Raw genomic sequence first — 18,936 nt, forward strand, 5'->3', positions numbered from 1 at the left:
TTAATGAATATAAGAAGCCGGGAGACATACAACACAGACCCTGTGCAGATGGCCTTTTTCATTCCATAAGAGGTGTGCTTTTTAAAAAGAAATATGTCAGACAAAGAAAAAACACAAAATCACCCTACTCAATAGCAGGATGAATGAAAGTGAAAAACGGTTTGACAAATCGGTCAAAAAGCAAAGGTATGAAAATCTCATATGTGCTCGGAGATCCTATTCAAAGGCCAGAAAAAACAAGCACTTGCACTGAGACAATTGCCAGTACACTGCTTCTAGGCTAGGGAAACCTCATGGAATCTGAAAGTGGGTGGGGGTTATTGGTCTGCTCGGGGTACAGCACATGAAACCATTCACTACATAAAACCATCAACGAGGTCTGATGAATATAATTGTATAATCTTATAATTAGCAGAAAACAAATCAAAGTGTTCAAACTTAATAAAAAGGTGCACGTCTTAAAACATTTCTTCAGTGTGTGGTTTACCACCTAAATTTGCACTAGAGGGTTTAGGCAGTGCTGTAGGTCACACCCATTTTCCAGTCTCACAAGAAAGCACTATTACAAGAGATCAGACCATAACATGTTTAACAAATACATGCTACATTCAGGTAAACAGGATTATGAATAGGGAAACAGACATTTTGTTTCCACTGTTTCTCAGTGTAAGATTTTGGGCGTCAGAAGGAAGTTGCAGAAGGAATATGCTACTTACCAGTATGCATCTGTTCTTGGCATGTAGAGCTGCAGATCTACACACTTTTGCATAGATCGCCATCTGGTGTTGGGCCCGGATGTTTGCAGTTTGTTTTTCCTCTTGGAAAGTCTTTGGAAGTCACAAGGGCGATGACTCCTCCTTTGGATCGTATTGCGCATGGGCTTCGGCTCCATCCTCAGATTGTTTTTCGCCAGCAGGGAAAGATGGAGCGTAGTAACAGTGAAGAAACCCATGTGTGTTGTATCTAAATAAGATAGACTGGAACAGATACAGGTAGCCGGGGAGGCGTGTGTAGATCTGCAGCTCTACATGCCAAGAACAGATGCATACTGGTACGTAGCACATTCCGTTCGAGGCATATGAGCTGAAGATTACACACTTTTGCATAGACTATATAGCAGTTCCCAACCTTAGCGGCGACCACCGGTATCTGTTGCAGTGGTTTGAAATAGTGTTTTTAGTACAGCCTGGCCCACACTAGCTTGTTGCTTGGTTTGCACATCTACACAATAGTGTTTAGTGAAAGTGTGCGGTGTTGACCATGTAGCTGCTTTGCAGATATCATCTAGTGGGATGTTCCCTAGAAAAGCCATGGAAGCCCCTATCTTCCGTGTAGAATGGGCTTTAGGGGGAACGGAAAGCGTTCGTTTTGCTTTGTGGTAGCAAATCTGGATGCATTTTACAATCCACCTAGCTATCCCTGATTTTGAGATGGGGTTGCCCTTGTATGGTGGAGAGAAAGACAAACAGTCGTTTGGTCTTTTTGAAAGGTTGTGTTCTTTGGATATAGTAAAGTAAGGCTCGTTTGACATCTAGCGTGTGCAGAGCCCTTTCTGCAACGGTCTGAGGTTGCGAGAAAAATACTGGTAATTCTACAGATTGGTTTAGGTGAAAAAGGGAAATGAATTTAGGTAGGATTTTGGGTTGGTACAGAGAACAACCTTGTTCTGGTGCATTTGAAGAAAAGGTTTTTGTATGGTAAGTGCTTGTATCTCACTGACCCTTCTAAGGGAAGTGATGGCTACAAGGAAAACTGTTTTCCATGTGAGGAATTGCAGTTCACATTTATGCAAAGGTTCGAAGGGAGGCCCCATCAGCCTTGTGAGCACGATATTTACATTCCACACAGGTGAGGGTGGTACTCTGGGGGAATTATTCTTTTGAGGCGTTCCATGAAGGCTTTAATGGCAGGTACTCTGAGAAGTGATAGGTGCTGCCTGTTTTGTAAGTAAGCTGCAATTGCTGCGAGGTGTAGCCGAATGGAGGTATAGGCTAGATTACACCTTTGTAGGTGGAGTAAGTAGCATATGATGTGTTGTATAGACACGGCTAGAGGATCGATTGTGTTGTTATGGCAATAAACAACAAATCTTTTCCACTTGACAGCGTAGCAGGCTCTAGTGGTAGGGCGTCTAGCTTCTCTGATGACGTTCATACAGTCAGGGGGAAGGTTTACGTACCCGAATTCTAGGATTTCAGGAGCCAGATTGCAAGGTTGAGCTGAGCTGGGTCCGGGTGCCTGATCTCTCCATGGTTCTGGGTTAGGAGGCATGGTGAGAGGTGTAGCTTTTGGGGTGGTAATACCGAGAGTTCCAGCAGCGTGGTGTACCACGGTTGTCTGGCCCACGTTGGAGCAACTAGGATCAGTGTGAGGGAGAGCTGTTGTAGCTTTCGCACCACTAATGGAATGAGTGGGAGAGGCGGAAAAGCGTACGCAAATTTGCCTGACCAGTTCATCCATATCGCATTTCCTTTGGACAATGGGTGTGGGTATCTGGCGGCGAAGCTTGGGCATTTTGTGTTTTCGTGGGTGGCGAAGAGGTCCATCTGTGGATGCCCCCACATTTGAAAGAACGGATGAAGAACCTGTGGGTGAAGTTCCCACTCGTGGATCTGTTGTGTCTGTCTGCTGAGCAGATCTGCCACGGTGTTCTGCCACGGTGTTTTGGACTCCTGGGACATGTTGAGCTAGGAGAAAGATTTTGTGGGGAATTGCCCATCTCCATATGCTCTGTGCTAATTGAGAGAGCTGTGGAGAGTGTGTGCCGCCTTGTTTTCGAATATAATACATGGCGTCATGTTGTCTGTGCGAATGAGGACTGCCTTGCCTGAAATCCGTGGTTGAAAGGATTTCAGGGCTAGAAAGATTGCTAGTAACTCCAGATGGTTGATATGGAGTAACTTTTGTTGCGGCGTCCATGTGCCCTGCACTGTGAGGTGTAATAGAGGAGCTCCCCAGCCAGAGAGCGATGCGTCCGTTGTTAGTATTATTTGGGGAACCGGGTCCAGGAACGGTCGACCTTTGGAAAGGTTTGTGGTGTTCCACCACTGCAGAGAGCGATGGGTGCGACTGTCTACCAACACCAGATCTGTCAGTTGCCCCTGGGCCTGGTTCCATTGGCGCGCGCTAAGCACTCTTGGAGTGGACGCATCTGGAGTCTTGCGTGAGGCACTATGAAAATGTAAGAGGCCATCATCCCCATCAGTTGCATAAACACTCGTGCTGGGAGTGTTGAAGTACGAATTTTTGTCGCAAAGCCTGAATGCTTGCAATCCTGGCCGGATTGGGGTAGGCTATTGCTTTTGAGGTGTCTATGGTGGAACCGAGTTATTGTTTTATGTGGGATGGTGTAATCTGGGACTTTTGGTGGTTCACCGTGAAGCCTAGTTGGTGAAGTAGTTGGATTGTGGTAGCGGTGTGGTGTACACATTGGTTGTATGAAGTGGCTTTTATCAGCCAATCGTCCAAGTATGGGAAGATGTGAATGTGCTGTCTTCTGAGGTGTGCCGCCACCACCGCTAGGCACTTGGTGAATACCCGTGGTGCTGTTGTGACTCCGAACGGGAGCACTTTGAATTGGTAGTGTTGTCCGTCCACTACAAATCTGAGGTACTTTCTGTGAGCATGGTGTACTGGAATGTGGAAGTATGCGTCTTTCAAGTCCAGTGTGGTGAGAAAGTCGTTCAGGGAGAGGAGCGGAAGTACCTGCTGAAGCGTTACCATGTGAAAATGGTCTGAGTATGTATGTGATTAGGGGCCGGAGATATAGAACAGGTCGTAGAGTCTCGGCCCTTTTTGGTATTAGAAAATATAGGAAGCAAATCCCCAAATTTTGTTGATTGACAGGAACGTGTTCTATTGCCTGTTTTTGTAGGAGGGACATTACCTCCTGCTTTAGCAATGTGGCATGTTCTTGTGACACTGGGCGTTGCCTGGGTGGAATGTTGGGGGGGGGGGGGGGGGGGGGGGCGGGTAGATGTTAATTCCAGGCAGTATCCTGACCAAATTATTTGGGTCACCCATTTGTCTGAGATGATGGTCTCCCTGACATGAAGGAAATTTGTGAGTCTGCCCCCGACTGGAGTGGAATGGTCAGGGGGGGGGGGGGGGGGGGGGGGGGGGGGGGGAGTCATTGGGTAGTAGGTGTGGCAGAACGGGCGTTGTTTGTTTTGCCTCTGCCCTTGTTGTTGTTACCCCTGTAGCCGCCTCTATTAACCTTTTGTAAAGGTGGTCTGAGTAGGGGACTTGTACGATGTGGGCGCTGTGTCTGAGGAGTAGCTTCTGGATGCACTCCGAAAGGATGAGCGGCGAAAGGAGCGTCTGGGCGGGTGAGACTGTAAGGCCCCCATGGATTTTGCTGTATCCGTGTCCTTTTTCATCTTTTCTAAGGCCTCATCCACCTTTGGCCCGAATAGATGTTCCTGGTCAAAGGGATGGTTAAGGATAGAGGCTTGTACTTCTGGTTTAAACCCAGATACCCTTAACCAAGCATGACGACAGAGAAGGACGCTGGTGTTAATGGCCCTGGAGGCTGTGTCTGCTGCATCTAGGGCACAACGTATAGAGGTGTTTGGGATTGTTTTACCCTCTTGAATCAACTCGTTGGCTTTAATTTTATATTTTTCAGGGAGATGTTGCATTATGCTCTCTAATTTGTCATAATGAGCCCTGTCATATCTGGCCAGCAGTGCCTGAGTGTTTGCTATACGCCATATGTTGGCGGCCTGGGATGCTGTGCGTTTGCCTGAAGCATCTAGCAGTTTTGATTCCTTGTCGCCTGACGCTTGTGAGTTTGCCCTTTTACGTGCCGTAGAGACCACTAAGGAATCTAGCGGCGCTGGTCCTCTAATGTAAGAGGGATCTGAGGGAGCAGATTTGTACTTCTTTTCGATACGTGGGTTAAGGACCCTGGCTCTAACTGGGTCTTTAAAAACTTCTGCCGCATGCTTTACCACCCCTTTGAGCATGGGCAGTATGGAGGTGGACCTCTGTGTAGTATCGAATGTGTCTAGGAGGAAATCTTCCTCCACAGGGTCATTATGCATGTCCACCCCATGATAATGTGCTGCTCTTTGCAGAAGATGGTTAAACCCTAGTGAATCTTCAGGTGGAGATGGTCTAGAAGGGTAAATATCGTCTTGTGGGACGTTGGGGATATCTGGTATATGGTAATCGTCCCATGGATCTGGAGATCCTGTAGGAGTGGGGTCTTGTGGCACATCCCCTGTATCATAATATGGGTCCCCATGATCATCATCGTCTGGAGACGGAGTAGGAGAACGATGAGGTGGGGGTGGAGAGGGTGGCGGTGGGGAAGGAGGAGGAGGTGGAGGAAGAGGGGAAGGTATTCTGAATGGAGAGGTAGCAGAGTCCTTCCTCTTTGGAGGTGGAGGCGGAGCAGGCTTCTCCAAATGTCTCTTCTTAGTAGAGAGCGTCAAATGTCCAGTTTTTGGATCCTTGGTAAGAGTTTTTTGCAAGGTATCCGGTGTAAATAACTCTGGTGAGGTTATTTGGTCCGTCGGCGCCGAAGGCGTCGGGCCGATGATTTTTAAGGTTTTTCCGTGCCGGTTTGATGTTTAGAACCCGGCCTGGGACCCTCCAGTCTCTTGGTCGGCGCCGAGATGTGCTTCGGATTGGAAGTGTCGGTGGCCTTGTGTGGTTTGGTCGGCACCGAAGATGGCGTCGGTGCTGAAGGGCTGGGTTTCGGTGCGGAGCTCGGTGTCGAGGTGGAGGCAGTCTTCTTTTTCAGTGCCGAAGTGTGTTTCTCGGCACCGCTGGCAGGCTGGCTCGAGCCCGAGCCGCCGGAAGGCTTACTTGGCTTGTTCACCGGGCCCGAAGGTGGGGTGTGTGAAGCAGTGTCTCTGGTCTTGCCTAGACCCGGAGGCGAAGGCGTGACCGAAGCCTTTTTGGGTGTCGGCGCGGGTGTGGGAGGGGGTAGATTGGTACTCACGACCCTCTGCGCCGGGGTGATGTCCTCCACATCTGACTCGTCGGCCTCGGAAGCGCTGACGAGGTCCTCTTCGGTACGATGATGTTCCGGATCGTCGAGGTCTCCGAAGATGTCGACTGGAATGGACGTCGAGGAGTGTGCCATGTTCCTTCTGGCTCTTCCGTCCCGAATAGTCTTTTTGGATCGGAAAGACTTACAGGCCAGACAGTCTCGAGCCTCGTGTTCCGGGGAGAGGCAAAGGTTGCATACCTCATGAAGATCGGTGTGGGGAAATTTGGACTCACATTGAGGGCACTTTTTAAATGGAGTTCTTTCCATGAGCCGGGACCAGAGCCTGGGTAGGCCCGAAGGCCTCCGTCGACGACTGGAACCGAAGGTTTGTGTCGATGAGAAGGCGCGTTGATTGAAGAGATAGTCATCGAAACAATACAGCGATTGGGGTGAGGATTGCGCGTCGATCGTCGAACTGGAAGCTGTTCGGAACCGGAGCTCGAAGATCACATCCGAGCCCGATGGCGGAAAAAAACAATCTGAGGATGGAGCCGAAGCCCATGCGCAATACGATCCAAAGGAGGAGTCTCCGACCTCGTGACTTCCAAAGACTTTCCAAGAGGAAAAACAAACTGCAAACATCCGGGCCCAACACCAGATGGCGATCTATGCAAAAGTGTGTAATCTGCAGCTCATATGCCTCGAACATGTAGGTTAAAAGCATATTAGAATAGATAAAGTTCCACTGACTTGTATGCTTAGGTCACTCTCCTAATGGAGACCAGCAACCACTGGAATTCTAATGTAGACCTACTGCTTCAACATTTACTCTTACCTCTGAGGCACCATCAGCAGCTTTCTTGAGGCCCCAGCCATCATTGGCCCAGTCGTCAGCCACAGACTGGTCAGAGCAGATTATAAAATTGTCAAAAAAGATGTCTGATGTCATGGACCACAGCTCAAGTCCAACAGCACTGAAGGGTGTCATCCTGAATGGCGCAAGATCCTCAAAGTAATCTGGGTTCTGAATTTTGCGTGGCTTCCAAACACCCTGCAGAAAGATTGAAGACAAGTGTAAGATGGGCAATAGAGTTAGTTAATATAATTGATATAAAAGAAGGCACAGCATCCAAACAACTCAGAAGAAAAAAAAGAAGCTTCAAGCGCCTATTTTTGTGCAGATCATACCTGGTAGTTGGGGTTGTCAATCATAGGTGCCTTCCATTTACCCTTAAAATTAGGGTTGTCAATCATCGGTCTTTGCCAGGCTCCACAGCCAGCAGCAGCTTCACATTTGGGGTTTGCAATCTGAGGGGCCTCCCACTCGCCATCCATGTCCTCATCCCTAAAAAGAGTTTTTAGAATTCCAGAAAATGGCTGAAAATAAAATATCTGTCTACATCAGGCAGTACAATTTGCATATCTCTTGTCAATTTAACAGCTACATTTTCTTGAGTAGAATGCTAAACCATTTATAGTTTATTGAAAACAATTTGTAACCACTTCCGAATAAGTGCCTGAAATAGCTGGAGGCCGGAAAAATAAAAAATAAAAATTCTAATATTGGGATGAGACAATCCCCTGCATGATATATGAGCACGTACCCCTGCCCTGAGAGTCACAAAGTGATGGTGGCAGTATGGAATTGAATATGCTACTTACCAGTATGCATCTGTTCTTGGCATGTAGGGCTGCTGACATTCATATCTGTGCATAGATCACCGCCTAGTGTTGGGTCCGGATGATTGCACATTGTTGTCCTGGAAGAGTCTTCGAAGTATCACGAGATAGGTGACTCCTCCCCTGGACCACAGTGCGCATGGGCATCCTCTCCATCCTTAGATTGTTTTTCGCCTTTGTGGCAGTGATGGAGTAGATACAGTAAGTGATGACCATGCTATACAGTAATTCTGAGTGCTGCAGCCGCTACAGGCGCCGGGGAGGAGGGTGGGCGATATGAATGTCAGCAGCCCTACATGCCAAGAACAGATGCATACTGGTAAGTAGCCTATTCAGTTCGAGGCATGTGGGCTGCTGAATTCATATCTGTGCATAGATTATATAGCAGTACCTCCATTAGCGGCGGCTACCCGTGCCAGCTGCAGCAGTCTGAAAAAGGGTCTTGAGAACAGCCTGTCCTACAGCTGCCTGCTGTTTTGAGTGTACATCTACACAGTAGTGTTTGGTAAATGTATGTATAGTGGACCATGTGGCTGCTCTACATATTTCCTGTAAAGGAATGTTTCCCAGGAAAGCCATGGATGCCCCTAACTTTCGTGTTGAGTGGGCTCGCGGGGGAATCGTTAATGTGCGTTTAGCTTTTTGATAGCAAATTTGAATACATTTAACGATCCATCTGGCTATACCTGCTTTGGAAATGGCGTTGCCCTTGTGTTGTGGAGAAAAGGCAACGAAAAGTTGTTTTGTTTTCCTAAAGTCCTTAGTTCTGTCTATATAGTACATGAGGGCCCTCTTTACATCTAGTTTATGGAGCATTTTCTCTGCGACATTCTGTGGATTTTGAAAGAAAACAGGCAGTTCGATAGTTTGATTCATGTGGAACTGCGATATGACTTTAGGCATGAATTTGGGGTTGGTACGTAGTACAACCCTGTTTGCGTGAACCTGTATGAATGGCTCTTGAATGGTTAGTGCCTGGAGTTCACTAACTCTTCTTAACGAAGTGATTGCCACTAGGAAAGACACTTTCCAGGTGCGGAACTGAATCTCACATGAATGGAGAAGTTCAAAGGGTGGACCCATTAATCTGGTGAGGACCAAATTGAGGTTCCACAGTGGTGCCGGTGGGTGTCTTGGGGGAATTACTCGTTTGAGGCCCTCCAAGAAGGCTTTGATGGCAGGCACTCTGAATAAAGAGAGGTGCTGCCTGTTTTGGAGATAGGCTGCTATCGCGGTTAAATGGATACGTATTGAGTTGTATGCCAGATTGCATCGGTATAGGTGTAGGAGGTAACAGATGATGTTTTGAATGGATGCGTCCAGCGGGTTAATGTCATTGTTGTTGCAGTAAATGACAAACCTCTTCCATTTAGCCGCATAGCAAGCTCTGGTAGTGGATCTCCTGGCCTCCTTGATGATATCCATACATTCAGGTGGCAGGTTTAGGTAGCCAAACTCTAGGACTTCAGGAGCCAGATTGCCAGGTTCAGCTGTTGCGGATCTGGGTGCTGAATCTCTCCATGGTTCTGCGTTAAAAGTGCGGGTTTGATCCGCAGCCTCTGATGCGGCACCACGGAAAGTTCTAGAAAGGTGGTGTACCATGGTTGGCGCGCCCATGTGGGAGCAACTAGGATGAGTGTCAGTGAGTGTTGTCGCAGTTTGCGTGCCACCAGAGGTATTAATGGCGCTGGGGGAAAAGCGTACGCAAATCTGCCGGACCAGTTCATCCATATCGCATTGCCCTGTGACTGTGGATGTGGGAACCTGGCGGCAAAGCTTTGGCATTTTGCGTTTTCGTTTGTGGCGAATAGGTCCATCTCTGGATGACCCCACTGTTGGAAGTACTGTTGGAGAACTGACGGATGTAGCTCCCACTCGTGCATCTGGTGGCTGTGTCTGCTGAGCAGATCCGCCATCTGGTTGTCCTTGCCGGGGAGGTGTTCCGCCATGAGGAATATTTTCCTCTGAATGGCCCACTTCCACATGCTCCGAGCCAGATGAAACAACTGTGGAGAGTGTGTTCCTCCCTGCTTCTGTATGTAGTACATGGCAGTCATGTTGTCCGTCCGGATCAACACGACTTTGTTGCACAAGTGTACTTTGAATGCCTTCATGGCTAGGAAGATTGCCATCAGTTCCAAAACGTTGATGTGCATCTTCTTTTGTTGCGTTGTCCATAGTCCCTGCACTGTGTAAGTGAGTACATGAGCTCCCCAACCCTGGAGAGAGGCGTCCGCTGTCAGTATTATTTGTGGAACAGGCTCCTGGAACGGTCGGCCCTTGCAAAGGTTTTGTGGATTCCACCAATGCAGAGAGTTGTATGCCCGACCGCTCACCAACACTAGGTCTTTTAATTGCCCGTGAGCCTGATTCCATTGACGTGCTAAGCACTCCTGAAGCGGGCGCATGTGTAGTCTCGCGTGCGGGACTATGAAAATGCAGGAGGCCATCATGCCTATCAACTGCATGAACACTCGCGCAGGAAGGGAGTGTTGAGGTTTGAACTTTGAGATCAGCAGTTGCATGCTGTTGATCCTCACTAAATTTGGCTGAGCTGTGGCTGCCAGAGTGTTTATGGTCGCGCCCAGGTACTGTCGTACGTGTGCGGGTTGGAGATGTGATTTTGGGTAATTTAGTGAGAATCCCAGACTGTGAAGAAGGTGAATGGTGAGGGACATGTGGCTGGCACATTGCTGGGCTGACTTTGCCTGAACAAGCCAGTCGTGCAGGTAAGGGAAGACGTGAATGTGTTGTCTTCGTAGATGTGCCGCTACTGTTGCTAGGCACTTGGTAAAGACCCTGGGTGCTGTTGTTACTCCGAAGGGGAGAACTTTGAACTGGTAGTGATGCCCCTGAATAGTGAACCTGAGATATTTTCTGTGTGAAGGGTGTATGGGTATGTGGAAATACGCATCTTTTAGGTCCAGTGTGGCTATGAAGTCTCCCTGACTGAGTAGCGGGAGAACCTGCTGAGGGTGAGCATATGGAAATGCTCTGAGAGAATGTATTGGTTGAGGGGTCTCAGGTCTAGTATAGGTCTGAGCGACCCGTCCTTTTTTGGGATTATGAAGTACAGAGAGTACACCCCTGTCCCCTGCTGGTTGACGGGCACGACCTCTATTGCACCTTTTTGCAGCATACTTAGCACTTCCTGCTGCAATAACCCCAAGTGCTCTACGGACATAGGACGGTGCTTTGGCGGTATGTTGGGTGGAGTGGACGTTAATTCGAGACAGTAACCGTGCTGGATAATGTCCCTGACCCACCTATCTGTGGTGATGGTTTTCCACGCTGACAGGAACCGTTGGAGTCTCCCCCCGACAGGTGTTATGTGGTTGGGGGGCAGGGAGAGGGCGTCACTGTTTGTTTTTGGGGGAGGACCTGGTGTTGCCGTAACCACGTCCTCTGCCCTTGGTGCTGGAGCCACGATATCCACCTCTGTTGGTTTTATCATAGGTACTGTGTGTGTGCCTCCTTTAGTGTACTGCTGGCGTGACCCCTGACCTCTAGCTGCTCCTCTATTCCCGGGGCGACGAAAGGAGCCACTACGAAACTGCTGCGTCTGCAGAGCCCCCATTGATTTCGCAGTGTCAGTGTCTTTTTTAATTTTTTTGAGGGTAGTGTCAACTTCAGGGCCAAATAAATAGTCTGGGTTGACCGGTTGATTTAGGATATTGTTCTGAATCTCCGGCTTGAAGCCTGAGATTCTCAACCATGCATGGTGTCTTAACATGACGCTTGTGTTGATTGCCCTCGCCGCTGTGTCGGCTGCATCCAGTGCGCACTTGATGGATGCGTTGGTAAGGAGTTGTCCCTCTCTAATGAGGAGCTCCGCTGCCTCTTTATATTCATCTGGCAAATGTTGGAGTAGTGACTCTAGTGTGTCATAGTGGGACCTATCATAACGGGCCAGGAGCGCCTGTGTGTTGGCAATGCGCCAGATGTTCGCTGCTTGCGCTGCAATCCGTTTGCCTGATGTCTCCAGCACTTTGGACTCCTTGTCCGGGGGAGGAGCATCACCTGTTTGTGAGTGGGCTCTTTTGCGAGCATTAGCAACCACCATGGAGTCCAAAGGTAACTGACCCCTAATGTACATAGGGTCTCCGGGTGCAGGCTTGTATTTTTTTTCAATCCTAGGGTTTAGCACCCGCGCCCTGGTTGTTTCTTTAAAAATGTCTTTTGCAGGCTTGAGAACTCCTTTTAACATGGGCAGAGTTTTGACAGTTCTTTCGGAAGAGGCGAAAGTGTCCACCAAGAAGTCTTCGACAGTGTCAGAATGGAGTTCTACTCCATGATTGGCAGCAGCCCGTTCTATGAGGGCATTAAAGGCAGCAGTGTCCTCTGTGGGAGAAGTCTTTATGTTATAAAGCTGCGTGTCATGGGTATCTGGTGCGGTACCGTGGTCTGTGGGGTCATCCCATGCCTGATCTGGATCTTGCATGTGATCATCAGGATCGATATCCCCAGGGTAGGTGGTATCATCCCCTACATAGTCCTCTACTGCGTCCGCCTCTGAAGGCGTAGGAGAAAAGGACGGTGGATCCTGATGGAAGGGTTGAAAGTGTTCATGAAGCACTGGCTCTGACCCTGCTGGCAATTTGTGTTTGAGAGGAATTTTGTAGGAGTCCAATCCCTTCTCTGGTGTGATTTTCCGTTTGCGGGAATCAACCTACCAGTGTTGGCGTCGATAAATCGTGGCTGTGAAGGCCAGAGATCTGTTTGTCCTGTGGATGGGGACTGTGTTTGGCGGACATGTGTCCGAATCTCGAACTGTTTCGGCGCCGTGGGCGGCGGCAACCCAAACGTGATGCTGGTCGGCGCAGAGGGTGTCTTCGAAGCCTTGTGCGTGTCGGGACCCGACGTAGATTGGAGGGCTGCCCGTTCTTTGATGCGTTGCAAGTATGCCGAGACCTGTTGCACGGTGAACGCAGAAGGCTCCTTGGAGCCGGTCGGCACCTTGGAGGTAGGCGTCGAAGCGGCCCCCGACTTTTTTGCAGTCATGGGGTCGTCGATCCGAAGAGAGGTATCGACGCTCGTTGGAGTCGATGACTTGGCAGGCGCCGACGTTTTAGACGTCGACGCAGACTTGTTGGTCGGGGCCGATGTCTTCGGTGCCAGAGGGCGAGGCGCCTTGTGGGGACCGAGGGCATCCCTTTTTGCACGGTCGGAGCCGATGACCTTTACCGGCGTCGAAGGAGTGGAGGGCTTCGAGCCGATCACAACCAGTTTAACTTTCGTTTTCGATGGAACTGGTGCGATGGATGGTTTCGGTTTCACTGAATGGAATCCAGTCGTCTTCGAGAATCATGGCTCTTGCAAAATGTTCGAGGCCGGGCCTGAAGGCGGGGCCGAAGAACCTAGAGATTGATCTCGGGTAAGGCCCGAAGGCGATCCCTCGACCGGAGCCTTATGACGACTTATTTGTTCGGCCTCCGTGTGAGAAGTTGGCCTGATGTATGATGTCACTAGTTATAGTGTACACCTTATATCAGTCCAAATACCCTTATGGTGATTGGTTGTAAAGTCAACCTTATAGACCAGCTATCCTAGTGGTAGCATGGACAAGAGCAGTCTTAGGCTAAACTCTGAATGGCATGTGAAGCCAGCTGTGATACCATATATAATCCCTTGAATACAAAATGAAAGGACACCACAACAGATATATATATAAAATAAAGTGTATTTATTCTAAGCAAACCCTCAGCACTCTTTATGAGATTAGAGGTAAGCACAACACAGTCTTATTAATGCATACAGTAAGTCACACAGGTAAGTAATACAGTTAGGCCCTAGGGGCCACGCAAACCATATACTAAATAAGTGGTATAAGAACCACTGTCACGGAAATAGAATAGGCCTAGGCCTAGGGAATCGCTGGGGCTACACTACACTAGCGTTAGTTAGGAAGTGGGAGGCCCACGGGATTCGTATGCAGAGTGGAAGTTGAGACTTGAAAACTAGACACTAGGATAGTCACTATCCTGATGAGCACCGGAGTACCCAAGTTACCTAGCCCACAGGCTGCGGGTGCATAGGGGTGAAGATGCGTCGTTTTCGTCGTCGACTTCTATGGATGCCTGAAGAAAGATGCTGACAGGCAGTCAGGGGAGAGTGTCCGGTGGATCCCAAGGCTGGGATCAAGAAGAGAAGAAACCTGCAAGCAGAAGGGACAGAGTCAAGGTCACTAGCCAGTGACCACGTGGAACCAGGAAGGAACCAGGCGATGTCGTGAAGAGTTGCAGGTGAAGGTGAAGCTTGTCGCTGCAGCCAGGAGGACCAGGAAGCGTCGAGGACGACCAGGACCAGGAGGCGAGCTGTCCCACGAAGGCTCTTGCTGTCGGCGGCGTCGAAGTTGGACTAGGACTCACCAAGCCTTGGCAAGCGGAACCCACGAAGAACAAAGGACTTGCTTCTGGTGCAGACCAGGAAGGTCTGGGGTGCTTCTTCTTTGCAGAGAAGCGGGAGCCAGTCTGGAGGAGCCAAACCAGCGCAGAAGATTTCAGGGAGCGTCGTCACAAAGGCCACTAGCCAGCGGGCAAGCAACCGGACAGACGCGGCAAGCAGGAAAATGCTGAAGGGCCCCACGCAGGACTCGTGGAGTGTGGGGGGCTGGTCTTCGGTGCAGATGGTGCTTGGGGTTGGGGCTTCTCAATCCCCGGTGCACAACTTCGAGGGGACCTCAGAAGCTGCGCTGTAAGTTACTAGCCACTTTTCCCAGGTAGCCGGTCCCACGTCGCTCCTCGCCTCCACGGATCTCAGCTCTGCTGCAGATGTGGATGAGGGTCGGAGAAGTCTGGAAATCAAGGCTCTGGTCGGGCTCTGCAGTCGGTTCCTCGTAGAACGGTCGCAAAGCAAAGGGTAGTCTCTTGATGGTGCCTGTTTGCACAGGGTAGCCACTCCTTGGCTACAAGGGAGATTCTTCAGTCTTCTTCTTTCGTCGAATGTCGAAGGTCCAGAGTTTCTGTTCAGTTTTGCAGGTTCAGGATAATCTAAAGTCTTGAGGCCCAACTCCCACTCTTATACTAATCTGGGGGGCTGGGATACCTGCTAGGTCACGCCTTATGGGTGGGACCTGGGAGGGGGTGGTTACACCCACTTCCCTTTGTCCAGTTTCGCGCCAGAGCTGGGGCTGGAGTGCCCCAGCGCCGGTTTGAACTGGACTATGCAAGGAACACCTTGTGTGCCCCAGGCATGTCTCATTCCTTTCAGCCCACCCTGCCCCAATACACTAAAGGCTGTCTGGGGAGGTGCTAGCACCTCCCCAAGCAGGAAACCTATTGTCCAGGCCTCCCTGGCTGGGATCACTCCCAGCTGCAGGAGGTCAGACTTGTGTCGTGGCAGCAGCATCCATTTTGTGATGCTGAGGCTTTGGTCAGAGGCTAACAGTTGAAGTATGATTTTAACATGTCTTTCCCTCTAGAAGGGGGGAATAATATTCTCATGTCCAGAAATGGCATGGGGGTATTATTCCCTAGTGTTAGACACCTTACACGACATGTTTTGATAAAGCCAAACCATAGTTACCATAACCGTCTAAGATTATAAGGCACTTTAAGAGTATATGGTAGGCTATATCATAGAACAGCTATAAGGACAAGGTTCCGAAAGCTGCAGACAGGCTCAGCTCATGCTAGAGCACCATCTCACATGTTACCAAGCACTCTGCCTCCAGGATTGTCAAGGCCTGCCATAGGAGTGACTGATAGGTACACATGTGTCTATATGTAAGTTAGGTATAGGTATACTACACCTAAGCAAGGGGTGATTACACGACCTTGCCCCAGCTGAGTGATCAGCCAGTTGTGTCAAAATGGAAGGCCAGGCCAGGGGTGGCATAATACCTGCTGCAGCCCCTGGTAGGCCTAGGGTACACCTATGCCCTGGGTACCTAGGGTACACTGTACAGGGGCCAATAAGGTGATCCTATCCAAATGGGTTATGCACCTAAAGTACATAGTATTAATTTAGAGAGAGAACAGCAGGGCTGTGGGTCTGATTAGCAGGCCCACAGCCACATCTAAGTCGAAAACCAGTAAAGCAAAAGCAAAAAGTGGGGGTGAACATAGAAAGCAGACCCTACTCTCCTACACTCCGTATTGACGGGTGGGCCTAGCTCCTCGGTGGAGCTATCTTCCTCGGCCCCAAAGGCCTCATCGTAGTCTCCTACCTCTTCTTCTCTCTGAAAGATCACCTCATCGTCGTCTTCAGATCGGGAATCGTGTTCGGAAGCGTGGCTGGAGTCTACGTCTTCCACGCTCTCGGCGTCCTCGCCTTCGGTGCTAAAGATGTCGGTCGGGGCAGGCGCTGATTGCTGCTCCTCCAATCTCGCTGCCCGTCGATTCCGGAGAGTCTTCTTCGAGACATTTGTTGCATACCGGGTGGACGTCGATGTGTGGGTATTTCGCGTGGCATAAAGGACACCTTTTGAATGGAGTCCTCGATTCCATCGTCGATCGAAGTTTGATGTTCGGACCAAGCGGATCCGAAAAGCTGGAAGAAGGTGCTAAAGCACTAGAGAAACTAGTAGACACCGAACGGGAACAGTACCGACGATAACTAAAGGCCTTTTGGCCTTAAACTGAATTTTCCTAACTTGAGCTAAGATAAGCACATCCGAACCCAATGGCGGAAAAAAACAATCTAAGGATGGAGAGGATGCCCATGCGCACTGTGGTCCAGGGAAGGAGTCACCTATCTCGTGATACTTCGAAGACTCTTCCAGGACAACAATGTGCAATCATCCGGACCTAACACAAGGCGGCGATCTATGCACAGATATGAATTCAGCAGCCCACATGCCTCGAACATGTTACTTACCCTGTAAGCATCTATTTGTGGCATGCAGCGCTGTAGATTCACATGCTCGGCATACTTCTGCCATCTAGTGTTGGGTCTGGATGTGTGCATATTGTTTTTCTTCTAAGAAATCTTTCCAGTCACGAGACAAAGTGACTTCTCCTCTTGTTGATAATGTGCATGAGCATCGGCTCCATGTTAGATTGCTTTCCCGCAGGCGGGTGAGAATAGAGTGAAAGTGTCAGTAAAGAGAGGTCCATGAAAATCAACTAGGGTAAAGGAACTGCAACAGCCACAAATTTCCAGGGAGGGAGGTGGGCACATGTGAATCTACAGCACTGCAGAACAAGTTACTTACCTTCGGTAATGATGTATCTGTAAGAGATATTGTTTATAGATTCCTCATCTTAGAATTACCCCTAGGTGTCCGATTGGATCCACTGAATTTTTCTCTTAGCAGTACCCCTGCGCATCAGAAGGTGGAGTCAGTCGACTGCGACCTGGGTCGCCGGGATGACGTTGCGATGCCTACTTTGACGCGGCCCCTCACTGATGTCAGTTCTGACACGACTTTCCATGCCAGAAGCGCAGAGCCATGAAAGACACTGACCATTGGTGCGCCAAAACTAGGGCCCTGCAAGGGAGTCTCTATCCCTCGAAAGTCAGTTCGCAGAGCGGGGAGGATGGGTGGGGCGGTAAGGAATCTATAACTAATATAGGTCTTACAGATACATCATTACCGAAGGTAAGTAACTTGTTCATCTGAAAGAGATTAGTTATAGATTCCTTACCTTAGAATAGATACGCCAGCAATACCAACCCCAGAGGAAGGTCTGCGGACCAAGTTCACACCAGAAAATCCTGGAGGACAGAACGGGCAAAGTAGCCATCCCTCCGGACTTGACCATCTAGGGAGTACTATCTGGTGAACGTGTGCATAGATGCCCACGTGGCCGCCTGGCAGATGTCGATAAGTGGGAATCCACGTGACAAAGCAGTAGTTGCTGCCGTAGTTCTAGTGAAATGCGCCCGCAGCCCCACTGGAGGTTCTTTTTTTGCTAAAGTGTAACAAATCTTTATACAAAGGACAACCCATCTTGAGATGGTACGCTTTTGGACAGCCCGACCTTTCTTGGCACCCACATAGCCAACGAAGAGTTGATCGTTCACCCGGAATTCTGGACTGCGGTCAAGGTAGAAAGACCACACAAGTTTCGGGTCCAGACAGTGGATACTCTCCTCCTCCTTGGAAGGGTGCAGAGGCAGGATAAAGGTGGGCAGAGTGATAGTCTGTCCGATGTGAATAGGAAGGAACGAGGGTTTCGTTCGAAGAACCACTTTGTCCGGATGCACTGAAAATAAAGGAGACTTGGAACAAAGAGCTTGAAGCTCACTCACTCTGCAAGCAGAATTGATAGCAACAAGAAAAGCAGTTTTCAAGGTAAGAAGACTAAGAGGACAGTTGTGAAGAGGCTCAAAGGGAGCAGACAAGATAAGTCAAAACAAGAGTCAAGTCCCACTGAAACATTATGAAAGTAGATGGAGGAAAGAGATAAATAATGCCTTCAAAGAACCTACTTAAAATAGGAGACTTGAACAAAGAGGGCTGATCTGGTAGCCGAAGAAAAGCAGAGATGGCTGCCAGGTAACCTTTAAGAGTGCCCAGAGCAGACCCCTGCTGGGCCAAAGAAAGAAAGAACAAAAGAACCTCAGAAAGAGGGGCAGAAAGGGGATCCACAGCCTTTGCTCTGCACCATGTCACAAACTTGTTCCATCGACAGGCATATACCGTTTTTGTGGAGGGACGCCTGGCTGCCAGGATGACATTGCAAATTTCGGGAGAAAGGTCAAAAGCTATCAACTGTCGCTGCTCAATCTCCACGCAGGGAATTCGAGGCTGGACAGGTACGGGTGGAAAACCGTTCTCTGCTGCTGCGACAGAAAATCCTCCAAAATGGGCAGTCTGGTCGGAGATTCGATAGGCATGCTCAGGAGCTCGGGGTACCAGACTCTTCGTGCCCAGTCCGGTGTCACAAGAATGACTTGGGCCCAGTCGCGCTTGATCTTCAACACTCTGGGGCAGAAGTGGTACATGCGGAAAGGCGTACATGAGGCCACAACGCCACTTGTGACGAAATGCGTCACCGAGCGAGCGCTGCCTTGGAACCTTTAACTCACAGAACTGCTGACATTGCGCATTCTCTTCGGTGGCAAACAGATCTAACCGAGGCTCTCCCTACCACTGAAAGATTTGTGATCCACCAGGCACCGACGGCTGAGTTTGTCCGCCCTGTCGTTCTGGGAACCTGCTAGGTGTTGAACCACCAGGGTCATGCCCCGATGTTCCAACCATGTCCAAAGGCGACGAGCCTCTCGACAGAGGGGCCACGACCCCACCCCACCCCACCCTGTTTGTTGTCAGTACCACATGGCGGTGGTGTCGTCTGAACACCTGCACTGCCTTCCCCTTGAGGGAGGGAAGAAATGCCTAGCAAATTGCCTGGAGCTCCAACAAGTTG

At 49.6% G+C, this 18,936-nt stretch overlaps 1 protein-coding gene across 1 annotated transcript in view; it reads right to left on the bottom strand.

Moving 5' to 3' along the window:
• CANX (calnexin) overlaps positions 1–18,936 on the bottom strand; it is a 499,168-nt gene that overhangs the window by 119,000 nt on the left and 361,232 nt on the right. The window contains exons 10-11 of the mRNA XM_085617760.1: positions 7,130–7,286; positions 6,777–6,992 (exon numbers count right to left, since the gene is read on the bottom strand). Coding sequence (XP_085473886.1) covers positions 6,777–6,992; positions 7,130–7,286 — 373 coding nt within the window. The remainder of the gene's footprint in view (positions 1–6,776; positions 6,993–7,129; positions 7,287–18,936) is intronic.

Source organism: Triturus cristatus, chromosome 7, assembly GCF_964204655.1.
Source record: "Triturus cristatus chromosome 7, aTriCri1.1, whole genome shotgun sequence".
NCBI classification, from domain to species: domain Eukaryota; kingdom Metazoa; phylum Chordata; class Amphibia; order Caudata; family Salamandridae; genus Triturus; species Triturus cristatus.